We start from the raw sequence: 25,680 nt of genomic DNA on the forward strand, positions 1-25,680 counted from the left end.
TTGCCTCATTAGCATAAGAAGGCGTACCAGATGCTGACCTTATAATGGGAGAGGAACTTTAACCTGGCAGGTTACTGGGCTACATGACCTCTTCTGGCAGCAAAGGTGAGGGTACAGAGACATGTTGGGACACGCAAGCCTAGGGCAGGGGCGAGTGACCCACTTCTGCTGATCTCAGGATGAGATTTTGAGGGTTTGGATGTGGGGGGTGGGTGGGAAGAGTCTCATAGACCGTAGTCTCGCTTCCATTTCTCTGTGTAGCTGAGAATGGTCTTGAAGTCCTGATCCTTCTGCTTCTAACCCCAATCTTTCTCCATTCATGCCCTAGGGCTCTTTATGTTCTAGGCAAGCACGCTACCGACTGATACCCACCCCAAGCTTCACGCTTTAAAGAGCGAAGAAACCTATCTTACTGTACAAATATTTGTCTCATTTTTGTAGAAATTATTGATCTCCCTTCACCTTAACACCTTCTGTCACTGCTTCATGTTGATCAGTCTGATAAAATAAATATTTGTAAATACTAATTGAAAAAAATGTGCTTATTTTTACTGAATTTGGAATTTGAGGCTAACAGGTGTCTCTCCAACTTTGAGTTTGTTCCATATTGTAGCGTTTTGACTTAAAAGTTAGTCAGTGTTGAAGATATTGTCCCCTTTGGATGTTATCTGTCATCTCCTGTGTGTGGCCTCAGGACTTTCTCTTTCTCTTCTGGACATCACTGATGCAGTAAATGGTTTATATTTATTATGTTTTAAGTTTTATCTTAGCCGTGGCTCACTGAGTTTCTTGAATCTATAAATCCATGGCTTTCACTAAATTTTGGCAAATTCTTGGCCATTGTTTGTCCCCATTCTTCCCTTATACTTTAATTATATCCCTAATTATATATAGTGTTTCCCGAGGCTTTAAAGCTGTGCTTGTTTTAATAGAATTTCTTCTCTTTGTTCTTATAACCAGAAAAATCTGTTGATATTACTTCAAAATTTACCAACTCTTTCTTTATTAGAGGTTTTCTTTCTTTTATTTTATCGTAAAATGCCTATAACCCTCCCTCTTTTAAAAGCTTCCAAATATGGGGAATTAGTCCCATGCTGGTCATTGCTTCAGTTTTTTATGGTCATACACAATATCCCAGACTTTAAATAGCTGTCAGGACTCTTGGTCACAGACCTTCCATTTGGACTAGAGTTTATAGTTATTTGGGGTGGAAGAGCCAGTTTCAAGGCACTGTGCCACCATTCCAGACACATAGCTGCCTTGAAACTAGTGAAAGAAAAACAAACAAACAAACAAAAGACCAGTGATAATAGACCTGGATCTGGGGAGGTAGAGTCACGAGGACCACTCACTGGCTACTACTAGTCACATAGTAACCCAGCCTACTATGAGCTCCACGTCAGTCAGAGACCGTATCTCAAAACCTGTGAATGTCTACTAATATATAGTAATTCTGACCTCCACACACATGCATAGACACACACACACACAAATAGATAGATAGGTAGATAGATAGATGATAGATAGATAGATAGATAGATAGATAGATAGATAGATAGATAGAGGTTTAAAAAAACAAACAAACAGAAATTGGTGTTTTAGCCAACATCAAATGTTTTCTGTTCCTGTCTAGGAGCCATGGGTCTTGGGTTTCTGGCGTACAGCCTCCAGCCAACCTAAATCCTGGCTGTGGCAGCTCTCAATAACGTCTTCATGTTCACATTGAATGACAAGGAGAGTTTAGGATTACCTTAATAAGTTCTTCATACCAAAGGTCTGGCATCTCCCCTGCCCGCCCCCCTTTTTCTTCTGTCTCCCATCTCTGTCACACAGAGTTATGATAAACTGTTCGTGGACATTTTCTGCACCCTGAATAGTGTTCACATTCTGGGGCAGGTGACATCTGGGGCAGGTGACATCAAGAACAATACCCCATAGAGTAATTGCCCAGCTTCATGATCCCCAGCAAGGAACATGAAAAGGGTGACCGCTCGCCTTCATTACTTTTCTATTACTATGAAGAGACATCATGACCAAGGCAGTTTTTAAAAGGAAACATTTCACTGGTTTTTTTTTTTTTTTTTTTTTCCTCTACAGTTTCAGAGCATTTGTGTCCATTAGGCAGGGAGCATGTCACTGGAGCTGGAGCTGAGAACTTACATCTGATCTACAAGCAGGAGGCAGAGACAGAGTGAAAGCAGAGAATTCTGTGGAATTTGAAAATCCCACCCCCAGTGACATACCACCTCCAACAAGGCCACACCTTCTAATCCTTTCCAAACAGTTCCGTCAAACGGATGGGCCTGTGGAGGCCGTTCTCAACCAAACCACCACACCCATTAATGATATGGTTCTTGTTCTTCGATTTGTAGGCATTCTTCAGCTTCTACAAGAAGAACGTGGATTACAAAACATTTAAAGCGCTTAATGATGCGTGCCTCGTCTATGATGGCCGACTTGTGATTGATACGACCTTCCACACCAATGACATAGCCATCAGAGCTGCTGGCTCCCTCACTAAATTCTCCAACAGATATTACTCAAATGAGTGGACTCACAGCAATTTCAGCTCCAAAGAAATTGGCTTCCAGCTGGCTGCAGCCATGCTCAGTCTCTTTGACCCAACCCTTGAGCCCATGACTGAACCACCAGCTGACCTTGACCGCCTCATCCCCATGTACAAGGGAGCCAAGATCCAGGGTAGGTAGAAGGCTCCTTCTTTTTTCTTATTTGATAAGATCAGTGTTTAGAGCAGCCAGTCATGTTTCTCGTAAACATAGCTCTTTGTCATAGTGGGCTGTCATAGAAGTGGAGTAGCAGCTGATCACCTTTCTCTGCATCTACTGTGAACTTGATCACATCATTCTTCTGGACCTTTGTACAGTGGGCATTTATTAGGGGTCTCCCTCCTAATAGTCCCCATTCTGTACACTGAAAAACCATCAGTAACTTGCCTAGAGATCTCAGGGATGGTAGACAGTGGTTTGCCTTGATGCCATATCCTAAGTTTCCATCCTTGTCATTGATTCAGAGATGAAGACATCCTTCCACAACCTGTTCCTTAACCTTCTCTTTAAATATTTATGTTTTTTTTCTGTGTATGGTTGTGCCTTATGCCTGTGTACCACACGAATGTGGGTACTGGAAGAGGACATAGAATATCCTGAAGCTGGAGCTGTAGGCAGTTGTTAGTTACCATATGGGTGCTGGGAACCAAACCCCAGTCCTCTGCAAAGTAGCAAGTGTTCTTTACCATGAGCCACCTCTCCAGCCTCCTTAGCAGGCTCTCTTCATAGATAGGCTCAGCCATTTACAGCTTCGAAACAGTCTGTTTTTATTCCTTCGGCTTTGTTGACCCCTGAGAAGATAATTTCATACATAAGGCAAGTTTCCTTGCATTTATTTTATGCTTAACTTATTCCTGTATCCCAAGCTTTTGTTTATTCATTTCCTTCTGGGGTATCTTTTTCTTCTGTGTAATCTTTAGAAACAATCTGTCCCCCCACCCCTTTTATGGTAATCCTCTCCATGTGGTAGGGGGAACCAGGGTATAAGTTAACGCAACCATGAGCTCTTTAAGTTCTGTCTTGGTTCCTTGTTGGCTTGGGTATGTTCAATGGCTATAGAATCTACGCCGAACACTTTAAATTCAGATCTCTCTCTGCAGCTTTTAGCATGTGCACCAGAATTAAGCTCTCTTTGGTGGCCATCAATCCTGTGACCTGCCCTATTATTTGGTTTGGGCATGTCTTCAGACTTTATGATTATGCCGCCAGAGTGGTGTACATAACTCCTTCAAAATTACATCCTTCAGATACTTGGTAGCTTTTACAATTTGCCTATCTTTGGCGACCTGGGCAGTTTTGTGGGTATTCTGAAGCAAATGTAATGGTGTGAACCTCTTGATCTGCCTGATTTTGGAGGGTTTTCTGAGTTAAGAGAAGAGTGAACCATTTTCACAGGCCACCTTGGACTGCCCACAGGAAGAGGAAGACAGGTTTTATTATGCTGAGAGGTAAAAGAGATAGAAAGAAGAGATATCTTAAAGCCACACTGTGGACCTTATCACCAGAAAAAAACACATATTTACAGAATTGGATGTTCACTTCTGGGATGTATATATAAGCCCTGAAGGTATTCATGAAACCTGTTCTAGTAAATGGAATGCTAGGCCAAGAAGAGCAAGGCCAACATTCTGTCCCTGTCCTCCTCTGGGTGGGACCTTAGGAAATGACCTCAGGCAGGTAAAAGAACAGAGCCTGAAAGAGGAGAGGTTGGTCAGACTCAAGCATATTGACAAAATACTAAGGATTTTTACAATAATAGTTTTCTAAAGCATTGAGCAAGGAACTTTGCTAATTATCCACATAAAACACACTTTTTAACATTTTGTTTATTTGGAAAAACATGCAGGAAATGGCAAGTCCATGACAACATTCTAGAGCTTTTGGTATGGTTTGGTGGCCGTGGGTTAGAGTACAGGAAGGTACAGGAAGGGTCACAGGGCACATCTCTGCTGATCTTGCCCTGGTTGTTGTATTATAGGGTATTGGTTTGACGAAATAAAGTTCAACCACCCTAGGGCCTTCCTTGCTAATTGCCTGCAGTTTTGGGAGCAGACATTATAGACATCTCTGCGTGTCTTGGGGGAAATATGAAGTGTTCTCTACCAAACCAATAATTCATTTCTGATATGGACACCTGCTACTTCCTCTAGGAGGGATCCTTCCTGGGTCTTATCATTATCTGCATATTTCCAAACCTGCCATCCCAACTCTCTTGGAACTACAAAGGTCACAGCCTGATTTTGTAAGTATTACTCTTGAGTTTTACTTTACCTCTGCTCATAAAATTTGTTTCAATAGAAGGGTAATTTTTTTTGACTTAGAGTCTTTGGTTCACACATCATACGCCCGCTATGCATGTCAAGATTCAAAAATGTCCCCCCAGGCATCTTTGCTCCTCTCACCATCATGTGGTACACTCCTAAAGGGAGCAAAATTGACTGGTGTAGCCTGCAGCCTGTTGTAGAGATGATGGTGTGTGTTTCCAAAGCTATATCAATAGTCACAAAGATACTATAACTCCACCTTGTCCTTTTCCAGATAGTCAGCTGTCATAGGGTAAGGTTTCCCAGGCAACCCTTTGGTGAGGTGGTAAAGAATTGAGGATGCCTACACTAGCTGTGTGAGTGACCTGCCTTAGAACCAAATGCCTCTTGCTCCATTCAATCTCTTGACTGAAAGCCTGGGAGCCCTTGAGTTCCCAGCAAAGCTACCCTCAATCTCGGACTCCCAAAGATCATGAGATAATTAAGTTTATTGCTGCTTTATCATGTCTTTTCTTAATATACTTAACAAGAATAGTTTTAATTTCATAAGAAACTCAAGCAAAAAAAAATTTAGAGTGATTTCCTGGGTTCTCTTTGTTTCCCCTCCCTCATTCTCCCCCTCCCCCCAAAACTATTTCCACCCCCTCCCCCATCAGAGATGGTGGGCCTTCATCAGCATATTGTTATCAGCAGACCCCTTAGCTCTCATGAGGATTGGCTCTGGGTGCTGTGCATTCAGAGGGTCACCACAGTGTCATACAGAACCCTACTTAAAAATCCTCTGTGCCCTGTCCTTCATTCTCTCTGTCACACGAAGGGCTAGTGATCTTTAAGCTTTATTGTCCCTAAACTTACCATTTGCATCAGTTACTCTTCTTACTGCTGTGACCAAAGGCATGGCCATAAGCAGCTTGTGGGTATTTTCAGACCCACAGTTTGAGGATGCAGTTCCTCAAAGCAGGGAAGGCGGGAACTTGGAGCAGTAGCCACATTACACAGTGAGAAAGCAGAGACACAGAGATGTTCATGCTCTGCCGCCTTCCTCCTTTGTCTTCAGACCAAACCCCAGCCCGTGGAACGCTGCCATCAGTGGGTAACCAAACCTAGAAACTCCATCACAGGCATGCCCAGGGCTTTGTTTCTGTAGTGACCCTAAATTCCATCAAATTGACAATTTACCAATTAACTAACATGTCATATAATTGGAACTACCACATGTGACCTTTCAGATGGGCTTATTTCACCTAGTAATGTGTCTGTAAGTTCTTTCCATGGTTTTACATGCCATATAGCCCACTTCCTTAAATTCTGAGTGATGGTGTATCACTTAGGTGTACCACAGTTTACCTACTGAAGACCAGTAAGCCACGTTAGGTTTTGATACATAATCAGGTTATAAACACCTGCCTTTGTAACTCTGGGGCAAACATATCCTCTGGACAAGGACTGGCCACAAGGCCTGCCTGTTTACCTTCCATCCACGAATTACACAGAAAGGCCATCTGGGAAAAATGGGAGCTGTGGGTGGGACTTCTCACTGGCTGGCCAATTAGAGAGCCCCTCAGGTAAGCTCCTCTGCCAGATGGTCCCAGGCTGGCTTCTTATCAAATAGTGACTCCCTTTCTCTCCTGTTACTCTTGAATTTTCCTCATTGAAGCAGAACCCCTGTTTCATTGTCTTCTGAATATTTTTGAGGATCAGTGACATGACCAGCTTAACATAAAGATATTTCCCAGATTTTCTTAGAGGGAAGGGCTAGCCATGTGGCAGGTTCTGGTCCATCTAATATAAGTAGAACATACTAGAAAATCCTTAGACACTATAAGAAAAAGGGATACTCAAAAGTGTCACAAGTCATTGGCCCGTGGCTCCTCCCCACTCAGGAAGCAGAGTCCTTCCATTTGCTGCTCATGGATTTTGAATAAGTCACCCCACTTGTCTGCTTTGCCTCTGACCCTTTGTACAGAGCAAATCATTCCTAATCATTACAGTGCTCGGAGCAAAGCAGGTGGCCAATTAATATGCAAATTCTAATAAATGCTGCTTCCTTATAATAGCAAAACTTCTTTCTTATGGGAGAAAAGACATGGCATTTTCTTTTAACTTTTCTTACCCCCTCCCCATGCTTTGGGGGCTGTTTGGTGTTTTTCTACAGTGTCATACTACCATGCTCTAGAGTTGGCCTCAAACGTGCACTTCCCTTCCCAGCCTCCTCCTGAGATGGAGAGTGAGGTCAGACTCCATTATGCCCTGCCTCCACATTCCTTCAGGTGTCCCGTATACAGAGCTGGCTTCTTTTGTCACCACAGATAAGCAACAGGCACCTAATCCACACAAGGGCTAGGAAATGTTGGGCTTGATTTGAGACCAAACCAGAGTCTTCAACGGACACTGTGATTGTCATGTGTCTGCCACAGCTCCGAGGTCTTTACATCCAGTACTCCACAGAAGGGGGTTTGGATAATGAGAATCTTAATAACGATGCAACTCAAATAGATTCTTTGACTGGTGCTATGACAGTTTTTGAACAGGACCCCTGGCTTTAATTAACCATTTTGCCAAGTGGGCTTCCTTCTTAATTAGTACAGAAGATCTAAACAGATTTTTTTTTCCATTTTATTTTCTAAGGAAAAAAATGTAGAACGGCTCCATGACAATCTTTTGGAGTTGGGATTAATTTATGCAAAATTGTTGCCAAAATAGCCAGGCAGTCACCTAAATACAGCCAGCTCTCAAGAGTGTAGGCCACCGAAGATGCCTCTCCCCAGGGAAGCTGGATTACTGTTCTTACAATGGACATGGTCCAGACTGACCTTAGACTTCTCTAGTTCTCAGCAAGTGGAGTATGGTAAAGGAAGACATCACTTTAGTCGTCCGTGAGTTCTTCCTACCATAATCCTTCATAGAAGAAGAAAGGACCCCGAGGCACCTCCAGAATAAACCGATTTACAGATTCTGGCCCACATGCTCGGTTGGCTTTTGTGCCACAGAGTAAAGAAATTTGTCACAACAACTTCTGCCTTGGATACTATGACATTTTAAATCATGTGTTTGCCACACGAGCTGGGGACTTGGTTTCTCGTACACTGGGGCTGATTGATTCAATACCATGCCTTCCATTTGATGTGAACTCCAGAGTGATTTTCTGACTTATGTAATGGGGGTGTGGGGGAGATGGGGGAACCAGGACAGCAAGTGTCAGTAGTAATGGGCAGTACTGCAGGGCGCTCGCTCTGTGTCTGAGAAGCCAGCTTGTGTGTGAATTCTCTTTAATATTGATGTGCAGTGTCTCGAGGCACTCCAGGTCTCCAGACTGCTCCACCCCACCCTCAGCTACGCTACCACAGTGCCAAAGCTCATTAAGATTGATACAATGTGCCTTCCATAGCTAAGATCGGTCACCAGCAAAACTTCCTCCCCGTTCCTTTCCCTAGAGTGGCTGTTCCTGGATAGTTTATCAAGCCCTGGTCACGGAGAACACGATGTGTTTATGGCAATGCAGATACCACAGAGTTTAGATCATTAAACAAACAAGTAAATAAAGCAAATCATGTTGTTAGAAACAATGTTAAGGCTACCACCCTCGTGCAGCAGGTTGTCACTGGGTGGTATGTCCTGCTCAGACACTGGTTGACCCACTGCTAAAAACAACTAGCCATTTGCCCCGACCTTGAAGTGCTTCGCTTAGGGTGGAGAGTCCAGATGGGCTCCAGAACACAGAGGGGACCCCAGTACCTGAATGTGGGGTACTCAGCGAAGCCACCTCTCCACTGCCCACACGGATGGCTCACCAGGTTAGTCTCTTTGGTGGCTGCATATTCTCCGACACTCAGCATAAAGAGACATAAAGGAAGAGGCAGCAGCCAGGCCTTGTGGGTTTGCTGTCCCTGTTCTCCAGTGAACAGGGAGGAAAGCTAGCAGCCATCTTTGCATCAGCCATTCTGAGGGGATGGGGAGGACTGGCTGGGACCCCCAAGCAGCTTTGCTAGGAAGAAGGCGTGGCCTCTCAGCCACGGGCTTGTGGTTTCCCAGCTTCTTCCCCAAATCCTCCCTTTCTGCTAAGGGGTCAGGACACTAACTCTCAAACTACTGTTGACAAACCTGGGTAGCCTGCATTTTATCTGGGAAAGGCACTGTCTTAGTCAGGGTTTCTATTCCTGCATGAAAAACATCATGACCAAGAAACAAGTTGGGGAGGAAAGGGTTTATTCAGCTCACACTTCCATATTGCTGTTTATCACCAAAGGAAGTCAGGACTGGAACTCAAGCAGGTCAGGAAGCAGGAGCTGATGCAGAGGCCATGGAGGAATGTTGCTTACTGGCTTGCTTTCCTTGGCTTGCTCAGCTTGGTTTCTTATAGAGCCCAGGTCTACCAGCTCAGGGATGGCACCAGCCAAAGTGGGCTGGGCCAGGGATGGCTCCACCCACAATGGGCTGGGCCAGGGATGGCTCCACCCACAATGGGCTGGGCCCTCTCCCTTGATCGGTAGTTGAGAAAATGCCTTACAGCTGGATCTCATGGAGGCATTTACTCAAGGGAGACTCCTTTCTCTGTGATAACTCCAACTTTTGTCAAAAATGACACACAACCAGCCAGTACAACTGACCTCTATGACCTATGGCTGCATGACCTCTTAGTTAGGATTTTACTGCTGTGAAAGATACAATGATCAATCAAGTCTGATAAAGGACAACATTTAATTGGGGTTGGCTTACAGGCTCAGAGGTTCAGTTCATTATCATCAAGGTGGGAGCATGGTGGCATCCAGGCAGACATGGTGCAGGAGGAGCTGAGAGTTCTACATCATCTGTAGGCTGCTAGGGGAATCGTGACTTCCAGGCAGCTAGAATGAGGGTCTTAAAGCCCACACCCACAGTGACACACCTACTCCAACAAGGCTACACCTCCAAATAGTGCCACTCCCTGGACTAATACTATTCTGGGATGTCTAAGTAAAGTTTATGTCACATGCTCACATGCAAGGTGTGGGGATTTGGAAGTCAAGTCTCAAGGCAGCACATGTGAATGAAAAATTCCCAAGAGCAGGTGGGGCTAGAGAAATGCCCGTGGTGAGAGGGCGGGCAGCTGAGCTCTTTCTGAAGCCTAACAGCACCTGGGTAAAAATGCTGGACCTTGTGGCACTTTCTTATTATAATCCCAGTGCCAGAGGCTGAGACAAGAGAATCCCAGGCCGATGCTGGCCAGCTAGTCTGCCAGCTAGTCTGAACGCTCCAGGCCAACAAGAGACAGCCCCACAAAAGGCCCAGGTGGCTCCTGAAGAATATACAGTGAACATTTTTGCCTCTACATGCACATACACACATGCACATACTACACATACAGACATACACATACAGACAGACAGACACACACATTTTAATTGTAATGATGATGCCAAAAATGTGGAATACCGCTGCTCCTTAATGTCATCCATTTTGAAAATAGAAAATATGCCGTGGAAAGTTTCTTACCATGAATGTATTCACACGTGACTACCAGCCTCCTCCTTGGAACAACACCGCCCAAGTTGCTTCCAGTGCTACCAGCCCCATCCCCAAACATCCAGTCTATTGTATCTGAAGCTAACCCAGAGTCTTGTCTGCAGACATTGTCTCCTAGTGTGATCCCACAGTGCCCCCCAGTTGCCTCAGTTTAGCCAAAAAGTTAAACTGTGTGGCTTAGTTGTTTCCCTGTTGCTATGCTAAAATACTCCAAGAAAAGACACTTAAAGAAAAAGGGGTTTATTTTGCTGCCTCCTTTTAGGGTGTATCTTAGTACCTCAATTAACCTAACCAAGATAATTCCTCAGGGGGATGCTCAGGGGCTAACCTAATACAAATGATCCCTCACAAGTGTGCCTGGAGGCATTTACCTCTAAGTCAGAGGTTCTCAACCTGTGGGTCATGACCCCCAAAAGACCATCAGAAACACAAATATTTATATTATGATTTATAAAATATCAAAATTACAGTTACAAAGTATCAACAAAACCACAGCATGATTGGGGGTCACCACAGCATGAGAAACTGTATTAAAGGATTTCCTCATAAGGATGTTTGAAAACCACTATCCTAGGTAGTTCCAGATCCTGTCAAGTTGACTGTCACACTAACAGTCACACCATGTGTACCTGCTTAGATAAAGCCCTCAGGTGGATCCAGGACTAAGCAAAAGTTTGGAATGAAGACAAGGTGAATTTGCTGAAGGCTTCTAAATGCCACATTCCAGCTCAGGGTGAACGCTCAACTCTGTTTGCACTCAGAAGAGCATTGCTGTCATTAAAGGGAACTAAATCCAGAATCATGAGGCACCACTAACATGGCCTGTGTTTGTCTACTGAGGTCAACAAGGAGTGAAGCTCCAACAGGGAGCCGATAGCTGTCAGGGCTAAAATCAAAAATGTAATGCTGTCACGGGATTACAGCAACATTCTTCCTCTTCACTGTTTCACGAGGCAGTCCTTTTTAATCCCTTTCCAAGGGGCAGAATCCATACCTTGAACAATTTACAAACTGAAAAGTCATCTACAGACCATATGGGGTGTATCCTGTGGGCTTCCTTTTGGGAACTGAGTTATCATCAAAGGCTCATCCCCCTTCCCAAGCCTCAACCCCAGGTTTCACCCTTTGTCTGTGTCTTTCAAGTATTCTCTAAAACCACCAGAAATCCTCCTGATCACTTTGACCAGGATGTTTTCAAAATGGTTCTGTGAAATTGGACACTTCAAACCCATCATTCGTAGAAAAAGGGACCCAGTTCGTTGGCTGGGTAAGATATTGAGCTATAGACAATTGGGGGTCACCCAGCAACTAATTTTAAAACCTAGAACAATCTGATGGCAATTTAAAATGTGGCAAAGAACATCTTGTCATGAAAACTGTTGTTTCCAACTCATTGACGGCTGTTACTTGCAACAAGATAGAGTTTGTCTGTCCTACTTGAAAAAGTTAGTGCCCGAATAAACTTCCCCAAGTCAAGGGATGTTCCAGATACTGTTTTCCTCATCCAGTTCTCATTCTCCCCCAGGGCTCAGAAATAGTGACGGGTAACACGAAAGCGGGGACATACTTCCGACTATACATTAACAACTATAAGCTAGTGGAGGCCATCACATGCTTTTCAAAGGAGCCTTTCCCGTCCTCCAACTACATCCGCTTGTTTGGACAACATGAGCAAGTCCTCAACAACCTGTGCACTCGTTTTGATGAGAAACTGATCCCAGATCTCTACAGGTACCTGGGGTGATGACTTTGACCACGGGCACAGATGATTACGTATGTTGTGTGCTGGAGTGGTGTGTGTGTGTGTGTGTGTGTGTGTGTGTGTGTGTGTGTGTGTTGTGAGGCACCACAGAGAAATTGGAACCATTCAGCATTGACTGAAGAGCAAAGGTTCACATGAGGAAGGTCATGAATTTAGAGGTGCCCATGCCAGGGCCTGGACCTGGACCTCAGAAGCAGCATTAGATGATGTTGATGCCACGAAAGTGTGAGACGAGATGGTATTCACGTCCCTTTCCACACGGGGCTGCTAAGAGCAGCAATCTGCACCACAAGACAGGCTGCTTATGGTCCTAACCTTTTCCCTCCTAGCATGTAGCTGAATGATTGCTAAAGATGTTGATAAGACAATTCCTGCCCTGGCAATAGATAGTGTAGCCTTTTTTTCAGCTCTTTTACAAAGTCAAAATTACCTTGGTACCCAAACTGCACAAAGACCCAACAAAGAGAAAAAGAAAAGTACAGACCAATATTCCTTATGAGCATAGATGCAAAGTTTCTTAGTAAAATATTTGCAGAATAAATCCAAGAACACATCAAAAAGATCACCCACCATGACCAAGTAGGCTTCATCCCAGAGATGCAGGAATGGTTCAACATATAAATGAATTAACGTAATCCACCACATAGACTGAAAGACAAAAACCACAAGATTGTCTCATTAGATGCAGAAAAGTCCTCTGACAAAAATCCAACACCTCTTTATGATAAAAGTTTTGGAGAGCTCAAGGATACAAGTCACATACCTAAGCACTAAAGGCTATATACAGCAAGCCAATAGCCAACCTCAAATTAAATGGAGAGAAACTTAAACAATGTCCATTTAAATCAGTTTTTTTAAAAAAAAATCAGTAACAAGACAAAGCTGTGTGCTCTCTCCATACTTCTGCAATAAAGTACTTGAAGTCCAAGATAGAGCAAGAAGACCACTGAAGTTTGAGGGAACACAAATAGGAAAGGAAGGAGTCAAAATATCTTTATTTGCAGATGAAAATATCATATACATAAATGACCCTAAAAACTCCACCAAGAAACTTCTATGGCTGAAAACCCTTTAAACACTGTAGCTGTATACAAACTTAACACACAAAAGTCAGTAGCCTTCCTTCATACAAATGACAGACATACATAGACAGCAGGGAAAGAATACCCTTTACAGTAGACTTGTGTGTTTATGTGTGTGTATATATGTAATGTGTATATATATGTACACATATGTGTATATATATATATATCTTCAAGGCTCAAATACACAAACATGTATGTATGTGTGTATGTATGTATTATGGATGTATATCTGTGGATACTTCTGACCAAGCAAGTGAAAGATAGTACATTTATAGTACATTTTATCACAGATATGTCAAGCTCTATGAAAATAAAAGTCCCACTGGAATTGGGCAATACATCAAATCTTATGTGAGTCTGGTGAAAATTGTCATCTTTGATGTTGACCCAAATATTATAGCATAGTATAAGCCTCAAATTATTCAGGATGTCTTGAGGAAGGCATGCCATTTTACAGTAGAAATCCACTTGTGGATGCAGCTGCTGTTTAAGAAATTTGGGAGAACTACTTTCTGTCCACAAAACAAGATGTTGTCATAGGCCAGAACCTGACAGAGTCTATAAAACAGGATTTGAGAGTCCTTGATACCCATGGGTGACTGCGGCATCATAACCTTTCTTTCTTCCTAAACATTTTAAATTACAGACTGCCTCGTGCAAACAATAAAGGTATGTATGATATTCGTGTATGCTTAAAGGAGGAATAATACGGGAAATCCATGTGTCTGTCACCTGTGTTAAGGAATAATTCCTGACCAGGGGGCACTGAAAGCCCCTCTCTGGACATATGCAGACTATCGTTTGGAAGGCAGCCACCATTTCAAAGTTAGAGTTTGGTTTCCTGTGACTCTTTTTTATATAGGAACAAATACAGTCTTTGTCATAAGTTCTCAACTCTACTCTTAAAATGAGAAAGCAGCCGTGATAACAAGCAAATGGACACAGCATGACCCAAGAAATCATCATATTCCAAAGCAGGCACTATCTAGATTTTATCCAAGGGTTGTGGTTTACCAACTGTTATTACACACACACACACACACACACACACACACACACACACATATACACATATATACACACACATACTTATGTATATATATATGATGTTTATATATAAATTATTTTCTAAATAATATTAATTTGTTTTATCTACTTTTGAGTTGAATCTCTGGCTTGCTATAGAAAGCCAGTGTTTTGTTTATTCTGTGCAAGAGACGTGTCCTCACTGATGAACATGGCTGTGGCTCATTTGTTCTTCCCCACCCCCACCCCCCCATACAGCATGGTCTTCCATTGTTCAACTGTGTCACTGTTTATTCATGGATTTTCCTACAGGGTGTTGTCTTGAGTTCTTTGTGCTGTTACAAACAGCTCTGTAGCCACGAAGACAGGCCTCATGTGTAGGATTGTTCTCAGACTGTCCCAGCCCTGTATAAGCCTGACAACCTGTGCTTGTTCCCAAAGTGGTCTTGTCTGTGTGTACATCCTTGCATGAGAGTTTGTGACTCCATCATGCACTGGTTATGTTCAGACTTTAAAATTAGATGAGTCTGGTCTCGTGCAAGCGTATCCTCTGGCCTTTCCTTATCCTTCTCTGATGAATAACGCAGCTAAGTGCCTTTTCATTTGTTGTTAGGATGTTTATAATAGTACCTTCTCCTCCTCCTCCTCTTCTTCATAATGCCTAAGAGTGCTGATACACTCTGGATGCAAACTTGTGTTGATCACACAGTTTGAATGTTTTATCCACTGCTTTGAAACTGTTCTTTTCTATATAATGGCAATTAATACATGTTCTTAATTTAATACAATCTTTTTACCCTTTTCAAGAATATATTGTATGTTTTCTTCCCTTTACTCTTCCAAAAGTTTCATAATAAACCTATAATGTTCCATTAATTTGATGGGCAGTGCATTAAATTCTTGCTTAATTAGGCAAGAATCAACCTTTTTATACTGGTTATAACATCATGACATAGTATAAGTATCAATTTAGATTATCTTTCATGGATTTCAATAAAGTTTTATAATTGTCTTCATAAATGGCTTGCCCAGTTTTTGTCTGACATGATCTCCAGATATTGTGTAATTTTATTGCTATCATAAACAACATTGTTATTGGGCCAATGAGATGGTTTAGGGAGTAAATTTATTGTTGTGACAACCTGAGTTCAATTCATGGAAAGGGCATAAAGGTAAGAGAAAATCAGCTACATAGATTTTCCCTCTGACCTCCACACATGTACTGTGACACACATGCTTGCATGCTTTTCAGTTCTCTCTCACACAATGATTGACTGATTGATTTTAAAACATCACTGTTGTTGGTATAGAGGGATGCCCTGACTTTTTTTTTTTTTTTTTTTTTTTTTTTTTTTTTTGTAGTTCTGTATCCTATAAATTTGCCAAAGTGAATCTTAAAAATTCACCTATAGGTTATTTTTAGATTTTCCACATAGATAAAACTGAAATAATGTCATTTCTTTTCCTATCCAATCTTTAAGGCTTGCATTTGTTTTTCTTGTTGTATCACACAGACTGAGGTGGCATAAATTTCTGAGGCGGAGTTAGGGCTGACACCCTTACCTCATTCCTAATCCTACAGGTAATGTGTTTAATATTCAATGTGAGACATTTGCCATATTATTTGGGTCTTGCATTGAGCAAAGAATCCTTTGGAAGACGTGTTTCTAAGCTCTCTCTCCCTCTCTCTCTCTCTCTCTCTCTCTCTCTCTCTCTCTCTCTCTCTCTCTCTCACACACACACACACACACACACACATACACACAAACTCTGTGTGTGTGTGTGTGTGTGTGTGTGTGTTTATTCCAGTGTGCACACCCACTGGTGGTTGGACCCTAGGATCTTGTGCATACCAAGAACACTCTATTCCGTTAGGAAAATTTCCTAATGCTTTCAAAGATAATCCGTCCTTTTACAAATTTTTTAATCATATGTTTTCCCCCTTTTCAAATATTTGTAGACTTGACTGATGTGTTGACTTAGAATCCTTTGGGTAAATACCCAAGAGTGCTAGTAACTGAGTCACATTGTAGGAACAGCTTCCATGTGACTAGACAAGCTCACACGGCTGTTGGTGTTGTGGGTTCTCTTCTGTAACATTGGAGTGTCATTCTGATTTGAGTGAGATGGACTCTGAGTCACCTTGATGTGCATTTTTCTGATGGCTACTCTGGTAGAATATTTTGTCATACATCTTTCAGCGGTCTGTGTCTCAGCTTTGGAGAACTGTTCATTTCATTAGCATTTATAGATTGAGTTGCCTCATCTTTTGGTGTTTAGGTTTTCTAGCTCTTGGTATATTCTAGCTTTGAATCCTTAGTTGGATATGTAGTTAAGGAAGATTTGCCTCCCATTCGGTGTGTTTCTCCACACTACGTTGTTTCCTCTGCTGTGCAGCCCTTTACTTCATGAGGTCCCACTTGTCAGTTGCTGCATCCTCTCCTGAGCAACTAGAGTCTTTTCAGGGAATCCTTGCTTCTTCTCTTGAGGTGTCTTCCCTGTTTTATTGTGTCAAGGCCTTTAGTCCCTTTGGAGATGACTTTCATACAGGACGAGAGATAGAGAATGACTACGGGTATCGTGCTGTTTTTCTTACAATGGCTCTCTAGTATAACTTGAAACCAGATATGAGATACTCTGACATTCTCTTTGTTCAGATTGTTTTGCTCTGGGGGTCTTTTGTACTTCCATATTGTGGGTCTCCCAGCTCTCGAAGATCATTGGCTGATACAGTCCACTAGGGCACTGGGAACAGAGATGTCTAAGAGGTTCAGAAGCCCTGTGAGTACTTACAGATCGTAAACCACACCCAGAACCACAGTCATTAGGCAGATCAATTTCACTTAGGGTGGTTGAAGCCTTATTACATTTTGGGAGACTGAAAGTAGGGGCATCTATGATGGGGAAGGTCTTTGGCTGGGGCCTCAGGGTACTTGGAATGTCTCATTAGCATGGGGGAGTATTTCAGGACTCTCAGGTGCTGGCTGAACAGGTTGTGTCAGGAGAAAGGAATTGTCTTATAAACTAATTAAGGCTGTGTGACTTTACTCGGGTAGAGGTAGTATGGGGCTTAGAATTCCCAGGACAAGGACAGAGGAGAAAACCCCCTAACAAAGGGAACCTCTCATATTGCCTCAACCCAGAGGCTAGCTGGTCAAGGTGGACTTTGAGCTTAATTAGCAGAGTTTCCCCATATCATATGAGTTTTAAGATTAAAAAAAAATATATTCATACAAAGAATGCTTAAAGTGTTGTTGATGATTCCATTGAATCTGTAGATTGCTTCTTTGACTGCTTTCACAATATTACATCTTAAACAATCAGTAATGGAAGTTTGTCCATCTTCTAATATCTTACACAGTTCATTCTTTGGTGTTTGAAAGTTTTCATTGTAGGCGTCATTCATGTTCTTGGATAGGTTTATTCTGAGAATTTCATTGGTTAATTGCTATTTCCCTGGTTTTATTCTCAGCATGTCTGTTAATTATATATGGAAAGGCTGCTGGTCGTGCTTAGTTTATTTCTAAGCCTGTCATTTTGCTGAGAGTATATCAGACCCAAGAGAGCTTTCTGAAGGGGTCTTTTGGGTCTCTTACATATAGAACTATATTTACAAATCAAGATGATTTGGCTCCTTTTTATTTGTTTTCTTTCCTTTCTTCTCTTGTTTTATGCACTTTAATACTTTGAGCACTACATTGAATATTAGTAGAGGAAGCAGATACCCTTGGTTTGTTCCCAATTTCGGTGGAAGTGCTTTGAGCTTTTCCCCATTTTGTATAGTGTTGATCATAGATTTATTATATGAAGTTCAGTTATGTTGAGATTTTTTTTTCTATTTCTAGTTTCTTTATGATGGGATTCTGGACTTGCCTAATGCTGTTTCTGAATCTCTTGAGATGGCGATGGGACTTCTGTCCTGAGTCCACTTATGTGATATATTACATTTATTGATTTGTAAATGCTTTCTTTTTTTTAAGTTTATGAATGTTGAATCTCCTTGCATCTCTGGAGCGAAGCCACTTGATGATGGTGAGTGATCTTTTGATGCACTATTAGATTTGTTTACTAAGATTTTGTTGAGAACATTTGCATCTATGTTCACCAGAAAAATTGGCCTATAATGTTTTCCTGTCGTTGTTGGGTCTTTCAAGTGGGTTTTGGTGTCAGGTTTTGTAGTAGGATTTTACAATGTTTCTCCCCTTTCTGTTTTGTGAAATCGTCTGAGAAGCCTTGGTGTTGTGTATTCTTTAAAGATGTAGTAGAACTTAGCAGGGAGCATAAAGGCCTGGGCATTTTAGTTGGAAAAAAAAAGAAGTATCGCTCTTCCAATCTTGTTGCTTCTTAGAGACATATTAAAATTGTTTGCCTATCTTGATTAAATTTTGGTAGGTCATATGCATTCAGAACATTATTCATTTTAAAAGTATTTTTCCAATTTAGTAGAATATAAGTTTAAAGGTGTAGCCTACTGATTTTCTGAATTTCAGTGGTTTCTGTTGTAGTGTGTGGGGAGCAAAGAAAAGCTCTGAGCTAATCCTGAGTCAGGGTGTGTTGTTGACATTGGCTCATGGAGGGACAGCAAAGCCTTCTCCCAGGGCTGAGACTCAGAAGGAAAAAGCAAAGCCTTCTTTCCTGGTCTAGGTATGAATGTCAATAGTGGGGGGAGCATAACTTTCTACCAACCCCCATGTATTCAGTCTGAAGACTGCTCCCCTACTGAAATGATTAGCTAAGCCTGTCTCCTTGACCCAGCTGTACAGTATGAAACCTGTCTCCTTATATATCTGTATGCAATAACCCACTTTCTGTTCAGTTCCTATAGTAAACACTCTGAGCTCTGGGTGCTGAGGCTTCTCCATCAGAGAACCCAGTCTACTGTACATCTCTATGTGTCTGTCTTTTCTTCGTTCTCTCCATGTCCCCAGGCAGGTCCAAGTCTTTGGAAACCATGGGTAATGGCCACGGCAGAAATATCTCCCTCCATTTTCAGCCCTGGTCCTGTTACTTTGGGTCTTCTCTGGTTTGGTTAGTTTGGGCTCTAAGTTTGTCAGTCTTGTTTCTCTTTTCAGATCTCTAACTTCATTGACTCTTTATATCTGTTGTTTCTAGTTCACTAACTTCCGACTTGATGATGTTTCTTTTCTGCTACTGATTCTTGGGTTTGGCTTGTTCTCAAAGCCTTGCTTGCCCAAGGCCTAAGATACATTGTTACTTCTCTGCGATCTCAGACTTCTTAAATAGATACTTGTGACTGTAAACTTCCCCATTAGGGTTGCTTTCATTGTACACCATGGGTTTTGTTACAGTGAGGTTTTGTTTTGTTTTTTATTCAGTTCTAGAGAATTTTTAATTTCCTTCTTTATTTCCTCGATGAGCCCATTCAGCACTCACTGGTGTAGCTTCCAGTTCTGTGAGTTTGTGTTTGCTCTGTAGATTCTCTTGCTGCTTTTCTCAGATTCTATCCCATTGTGCTCAGGTAAACGATGGGAAATTGTATCCTTGTATTTTAAAAACCTGTCTTGTTTGCTAGTGCATGGATTGTTGGAGAAAGAGTTCCACAAGCTACTGAAAAATGTATCCTGTAGTGTTTGGATGGAATGTTCTGTAGGTAAGAAGAGCAATCACATAATTTAACTGAGGGGTTGCTCTTTTTTATTTAATTTTGTAGAATTCACCCATCTGTCAGTGAGAGTGAAAAAACAAACCCACAGGTATTTAAAGGGCAAACTCACTTAGCTCATGATAGGACTTCATTAATGCTGTCAGTCAATGATACTTGAAATATCTGAGTGCCAGGGAATCTTCTTTTTTTTTTTTTTTTTTTTTTTTTTTTTTTTTTTTTGATTAAAACAAAACCTACTCAGAGGTAAATGAAAAGCTAAGAATCTAATGTGGAGGAAAAAATGTTTTCACATTTAGCCAGATTCAAAGCCCCAGCTGATTTGTTCGTCCCAGACACATAGTGAGCTCCAGGCCAGTAGTCAGGGCGCAGCTGTTATCTGATGATGCTAATAATTGTACAAGTTAATTTGGTTGGTTGGTTAAGAGTGAATGTTCAGGATGGCCAAATCACAGTGGACAGTACTTGATAGCGGGCAGTACCGATTGACATCTGTCAGAAGAAGGTGGTGGGGGGTGCTGGCCATGCATTTGCCTGTGAGGCCCTGAGGCTTCCCCCATGCCTTGGCAGCCATGGACACACGCAGCTGCAGCCACATTCTTCTCAAGTGCCACAAAGTACTGCCAGGTCGCCACGCTGGTTCTTGGCCCAGCTCTATTCTCCCTGCCTGTTGTCAGACAGGCCGACTTGGCCCTTTCCAAGCAGGGTGAATGGCTCAGCTGATTTTGGCCAAGATCTGATTACCAATTGTTTTCCTGACCTTGGCTGCACCAGACACGTGTCTCGTTCAGAGCCAGCTGCACCTCCTCAGCCATCTACCACATGGAGGACACCTTCATCCATGCTGGCAGGGCTGATGGTACCCAGCTCTCTGTTTTTCTCCAAGAACATCTTCTTTCAGGTTCAGAGAAGCCCTCGGGACCTTTTCGAGGACATCATGACCTCACGAGCAGAGACTCACTTGGAGCCACAAGGGAATGTGGGGTGACAACTGAGCAGTCAGCCAGAGTGATACACAGCAGGCAGCTGCCACAGGGCCACAGCAGCTGACGTTCTGCAGCCCAGGTTGGCTCATTTCGTCTGTGTTTTATTCTTTGTCTCTGCCTCATGTGCCAGGACAAACTACTGGCACTGTAGAGGGAGAACCAGTTCTCTCCTTGGGTGTGTAAGAACTATTTAACCCACCCGTTGAGGGAGAGAGAGACAAAGAGACAGAGAGAGCCGATTTACCAGAGGCAAGGGAGAACATTCCTCACTGCTCTGTGCCTTGGTGCAGAATATTTGATTGTGGTTGATTGATTTACCACTTTGGAAAAAAAATAATTTGTTCCTTTCTAGATCAACCACCCTTAAAAAAAATCACATACTAAATATGTCACTAAAATCTGCTCTTTCATAATCTCGTCCTTGAAGCATTTGTATAGCTGAGATCTCAGTGTGCATATATCATGCACACATACTCACATATACACACACATACTCACATGTATGTATACACACATAGATGTATACACACAAATATATATATATATATATATATATATATATATACACAAATACTCACATGTATACACACATACTCATATGTATACACACAAATACCCACATGTTTACACACACACACAGCCACATACCCACACACTCAAGCCAGTTTCTGTCTTAAGTCCCTTGACCTTCTTCCTGGCTGGGCCGCTCCTCCTCCTCAGGACACTGGAGGTGGCAGGAACCTCAGGGAGAAGGCCGGGTGGGAGAAGTGGGTAGAGAGCGGCTGGCTTATCACAGACTTTAACAAGACGTTCGACACATCTTTTTTTTCTGCTTTCTTAACTGTAGCTCATCTTTTTAGCCTCACTTGTGGATGACCCTGCAGCAGGAAGACCAAGCCTGCTGACTCCCCGCCCCCATCCTTAATTAGCAGTCTGTAACATCCTTTGTCGTCTCGGCCTGAATGGGTCTTGCCCCAGCTTCATTGTGGGAGCCCATCAGATACTCGGAGCCTTGATTAAATCACCTCCTTTCACGTCTTAACATCTCAGCTCTCAAAGCCGCCCTGAGGCCTCTCCCCGTGAGCAATGCGGTCCTCCTGCACACTTCCCGAACACTCCACAACCTACTTTTAGTGGGTAAGTGCTGCTGGGCACAGTATTCTAAATGGAGCCTGTGCAGGCCCTTTAAAAGACTGCCATTACCTTTTTGAACTGTCAGACTCCAGAAGTTGTTCCCTTGGAAAAGCCACCTTGTGCGGTCTCCCTCTCTCTCTCTCCCTCCCTCTGGAACTGCAAAGTAGGATGCAGCCAGCCCCCACAGTCCCCAGTTATTATTAGCCTTGGTCAGAGCCTTGTGCTCATGACTAGAAGCTGGAGATATCTCTCTCCCCCTCCCCCACCCTCCATTTTTCTCTCTTTATTTTTAAATGCTCCATAGCCTTGTGCTATTGTAAGGTAGTAACTAGAATACTAAACTCCAGTACCCATCTCCCCAGACCTTTCAAAAGTTTAACTACTCGCTGTACTTTCTGGGCTTCTTTCTACAACAACTGAAAACAACAAGAAGGCAGGAGCGTTCTCCCTGCACATGGTATATTCCTGTTCTTCCGCCATAGTTTGTTCTCTGAAGGGCCCGGATGCTGAATGCTCACTCTGTGAGTGGTGAAGATAAAGTGACAGCATTTTTAAGAGTGAAGTCTGTGGCTGGTGAGATGACTCCGTGGGTAAAGGTGCTTGGCTCCCACTGAGGAAGCCTGACAGCCTGAGTTCAAGCCACAGAGCCCTTGGACAGGCTACAGGGGTGGGAAGGCACCAAATCCATAAAGTGTTCACTGGCTTCCAAACCTATCCCATGTCATGAGCATCCATGCCACTGCCTTACCCTCCTCATACACACAACAACAACAACAACAACAACAACAACAATAATAAATGTTTTTAAAGAGATGGAGCCTAAGGCCATGGGGGGGGTGTGCTCCCAACGAGTGGGCCCAAGGCTTCTTTTCCTCTCTTGCTTCCTGGTCACAAGGCGAACAGTTTTTCTAGCCACCTTCCCTTCAGAGTCATTCAGCACCTCCACCACTGGCATAAACAGCATGGGGTCCACCCACGGACTGGAGTCCTGTCCTGTGTGTGTTCCCGGGGAATGTACCAGCTCAATCCAAACGGGCTACCAGCCGACTGAGGAAAGGGATCAGTCCAAGTCCAGCCTGGTGAACCAGTGAGCTCCCTGGAGGCCATTTCCTTGAACATAGGTCACTCTCAGGCAGCTATATCGCCATCAAATTCCATCCCAGCATGGATGATGAGTCTTGAAAGCTGAACCCAAGGACTTCCTTGTCCAGTAGCCTCTAGCAACCCCGAGATCACATACAGTAGCTTGAGGGCAAGAGGAAGCAGTGAGGGGGAGGTCAGCTGGGGCTCTGGCAACCAGCCCCAGTTCCACGAGGAAATGGCCACAGCTTCGTTACCCTTACTGTGGGTACAGCCATCGCCGCACTGTTTGGCCTGAGTCATCGCCATGACTGCACGCATGTTCTACCACAGCTCACCGCAATCGCCCTACTTCAGGATGGCTAGTGGTCATGGCACACCTAGAGGAAACAGTTAAACCTCTGAAGTTCTGGCTCAGAAGAAGCCATTTCTCCTAAAACTTGATCATCTCAGCTATTTTGCTGAATGGTGGAAACTAACACCCCTCACAAGCTTCTCTGTGGGGCACTGGCCGTCCCCCTCACCTGTCTGGAAGGGAACCCTGCTAGCCTGCATCTCCCAGACAATGCCAGCTCTGTTGGTCAGCCTTGAGAACCCTCTCCCACATGATTTGCTACAATCAAAATTCTGGCCTCTTGATTTTTCATTCCCAGTCACTTAATTAATTTCTGCATCTCTGCCCTCATGGAAAGCAGTTTGGGTGAGGTTTGCTCATAGTCTCTGCCTAGGACATTCATGACTGGCTGTGCCCTGTCTCCTTGATGCAGCAGGCAGATCTTACCCACTGGGCTTTCTTCTACTCTTCTGAAGAATAACCCATACTTCTGAACATTCCCTATTGCCAAGGTGGTCAGCCTTCTAACTAGAAATGGAGTCTAAGGTGGGGACTAAAGTACACAGCAGGTTTTTTATTTACAGTGTTGTTCCACTTGGAGATTTTGGGTTGTCGTCATGGTTATTAAGGTTTTGGGTGATATCGTTCTTCTCCATCTTGGCACTGTGGCCTTTGTGAGGACTTAGCCTTTCTGGAGTAAAAGGTGAGGATGTTTGGAGCTGGAATTAAATTCCACACATTGTGGAAGAACAGACACCCGGTTCAGAGAACAAATGTGGGGTGAAGGGCACCACTGCAGTGCTGCAGGAAGTCTGGGGCTTGTGTCTCGTTCATCGTAAAAAGATCATGTCCCATGTCATTTCCACATCCGCCAGAAAGGCTGCTATGAAGATCTTTCAGAAGTGAAATAGAAGAAATACATTAATAATTGGCTTCTTTCTACTCCTCTTCCTCCTTCCCCTCTTCTTTCTCCTCCTCTTTGTCTCAGTACCAGGAGCCAAACTGGGTTTCTGCAAGAACAGGAAGTGTGCTTAACTATGAGCCATCTCTCCAGCCTCAGACATAAAGTTTATTTGTTTCACCTATTTCAAATTGGTGAATGTTCTTTATTTTCCTGCTATAGTCTTTGAAATATTCGGTATATTATATTCACTGCAATATTTGTTAATTCTTTGAAAGCTTTATACACGAATACATTAAGAGACCTACCACCCCTGCCTGCTAACTCCTGCCAGAGCCACCATCAGCCTGTTCCAACTTTTTACTTTCTCTTTTTAAAAAGAAACCTACAGAATAAAATTAGTGGTTTAACATGTACTCAACAGTATCAGTCACCCACTGGATTTTGGGCAATCAACTGCGGGCCACACTCTCAAAACTGACTCTCTCTTCTCTGCCGAGAGCCATCGGCCCTCAGGAGCTCCTTGGCTGGGGTTAGGACTCCTGAGTGCTTCCCTCCTTCAGGCTGGAATGTTGACCAGCTTGACCATGGGCAGCTGTTCTGAATTCATGAGTGCAGAGGTCCTGGCATGTCCAGGGCATGAAAAAAAAAAAAAAAAAAAAAAAAAAAAAAAACAATTTTTCCCTGGTCCTCTTCAACTTCTGGCTCTCAGAATCCTTTGTCTTCTGCAATGGTCTCTGAGCCTTGGAGGGAGGGATACCCTTTATATGGAGAACTCTACAGAAACATTCTCTGCCTTTTGAGCGGTTGTGAGTTTCTGGTGTCTTGTGAGGTCTGAGGGCTGCCCCCAGCTATGAGTGTGGAGATGAAGATTTAGAGGGTGTTGCCGTACTGTGTCAGTTTAACAGGTTAATAGTGTTAGGCTCACCCCTAAGGTCCATGAAGTCCCCAGACGTGAGTTCTCCAGATAGTACAAGTATGAGCTACCTCCTGTGGGACAGACCTTAATCCATTACCCCATAATACTCATGCCTTTTGTTGTGCCCACAGATACCTCATACCATGCTGGTCATTTCTGTAGCTCGCAGGGTCCGCAGCTGGCTAAGATTCCTGGTTACTTTTCTCCAGCAATCTGCACAACACGCTTCAGTACTATAAAAGCTAGCCAACACGGAGGAAGCCTTCTGGTCTGTAACAGCTTGATTTCTCCTTGTCCTATGACCAAAGTGTCTAGGGACTTCAGCAGTAGAGTCTGGCCATCAGTTCTGATGGGCAGCCAAGAATAATAGAATTGTTTGGGGAGTTGTCAGGGACCAACCCCTAACCAAGAACTTGGAGGCACCCCACATCCAGCAATGGACTTTTTATTTGGCAAAATATAGTTTCTGGGAGGCCTCTGTACAGGGTAACTTTATT

General features: G+C 43.2%; 1 protein-coding gene across 1 annotated transcript in view; it reads left to right on the forward strand.

Moving 5' to 3' along the window:
* CFAP61 (cilia and flagella associated protein 61) overlaps positions 1–25,680 on the forward strand; it is a gene marked incomplete at both ends in the record, with an annotated part of 250,940 nt that overhangs the window by 182,942 nt on the left and 42,318 nt on the right. Inside the window, 3 exons of the mRNA XM_080930962.1 lie at positions 2,373–2,700; positions 4,718–4,809; positions 11,859–12,064. Of these exons, the coding sequence (XP_080787088.1) occupies positions 2,373–2,700; positions 4,718–4,809; positions 11,859–12,064 (626 nt within the window). The remainder of the gene's footprint in view (positions 1–2,372; positions 2,701–4,717; positions 4,810–11,858; positions 12,065–25,680) is intronic.

Source organism: Micromys minutus, assembly GCF_963924665.1.
Source record: "Micromys minutus genome assembly, chromosome: 17".
NCBI classification, from domain to species: domain Eukaryota; kingdom Metazoa; phylum Chordata; class Mammalia; order Rodentia; family Muridae; genus Micromys; species Micromys minutus.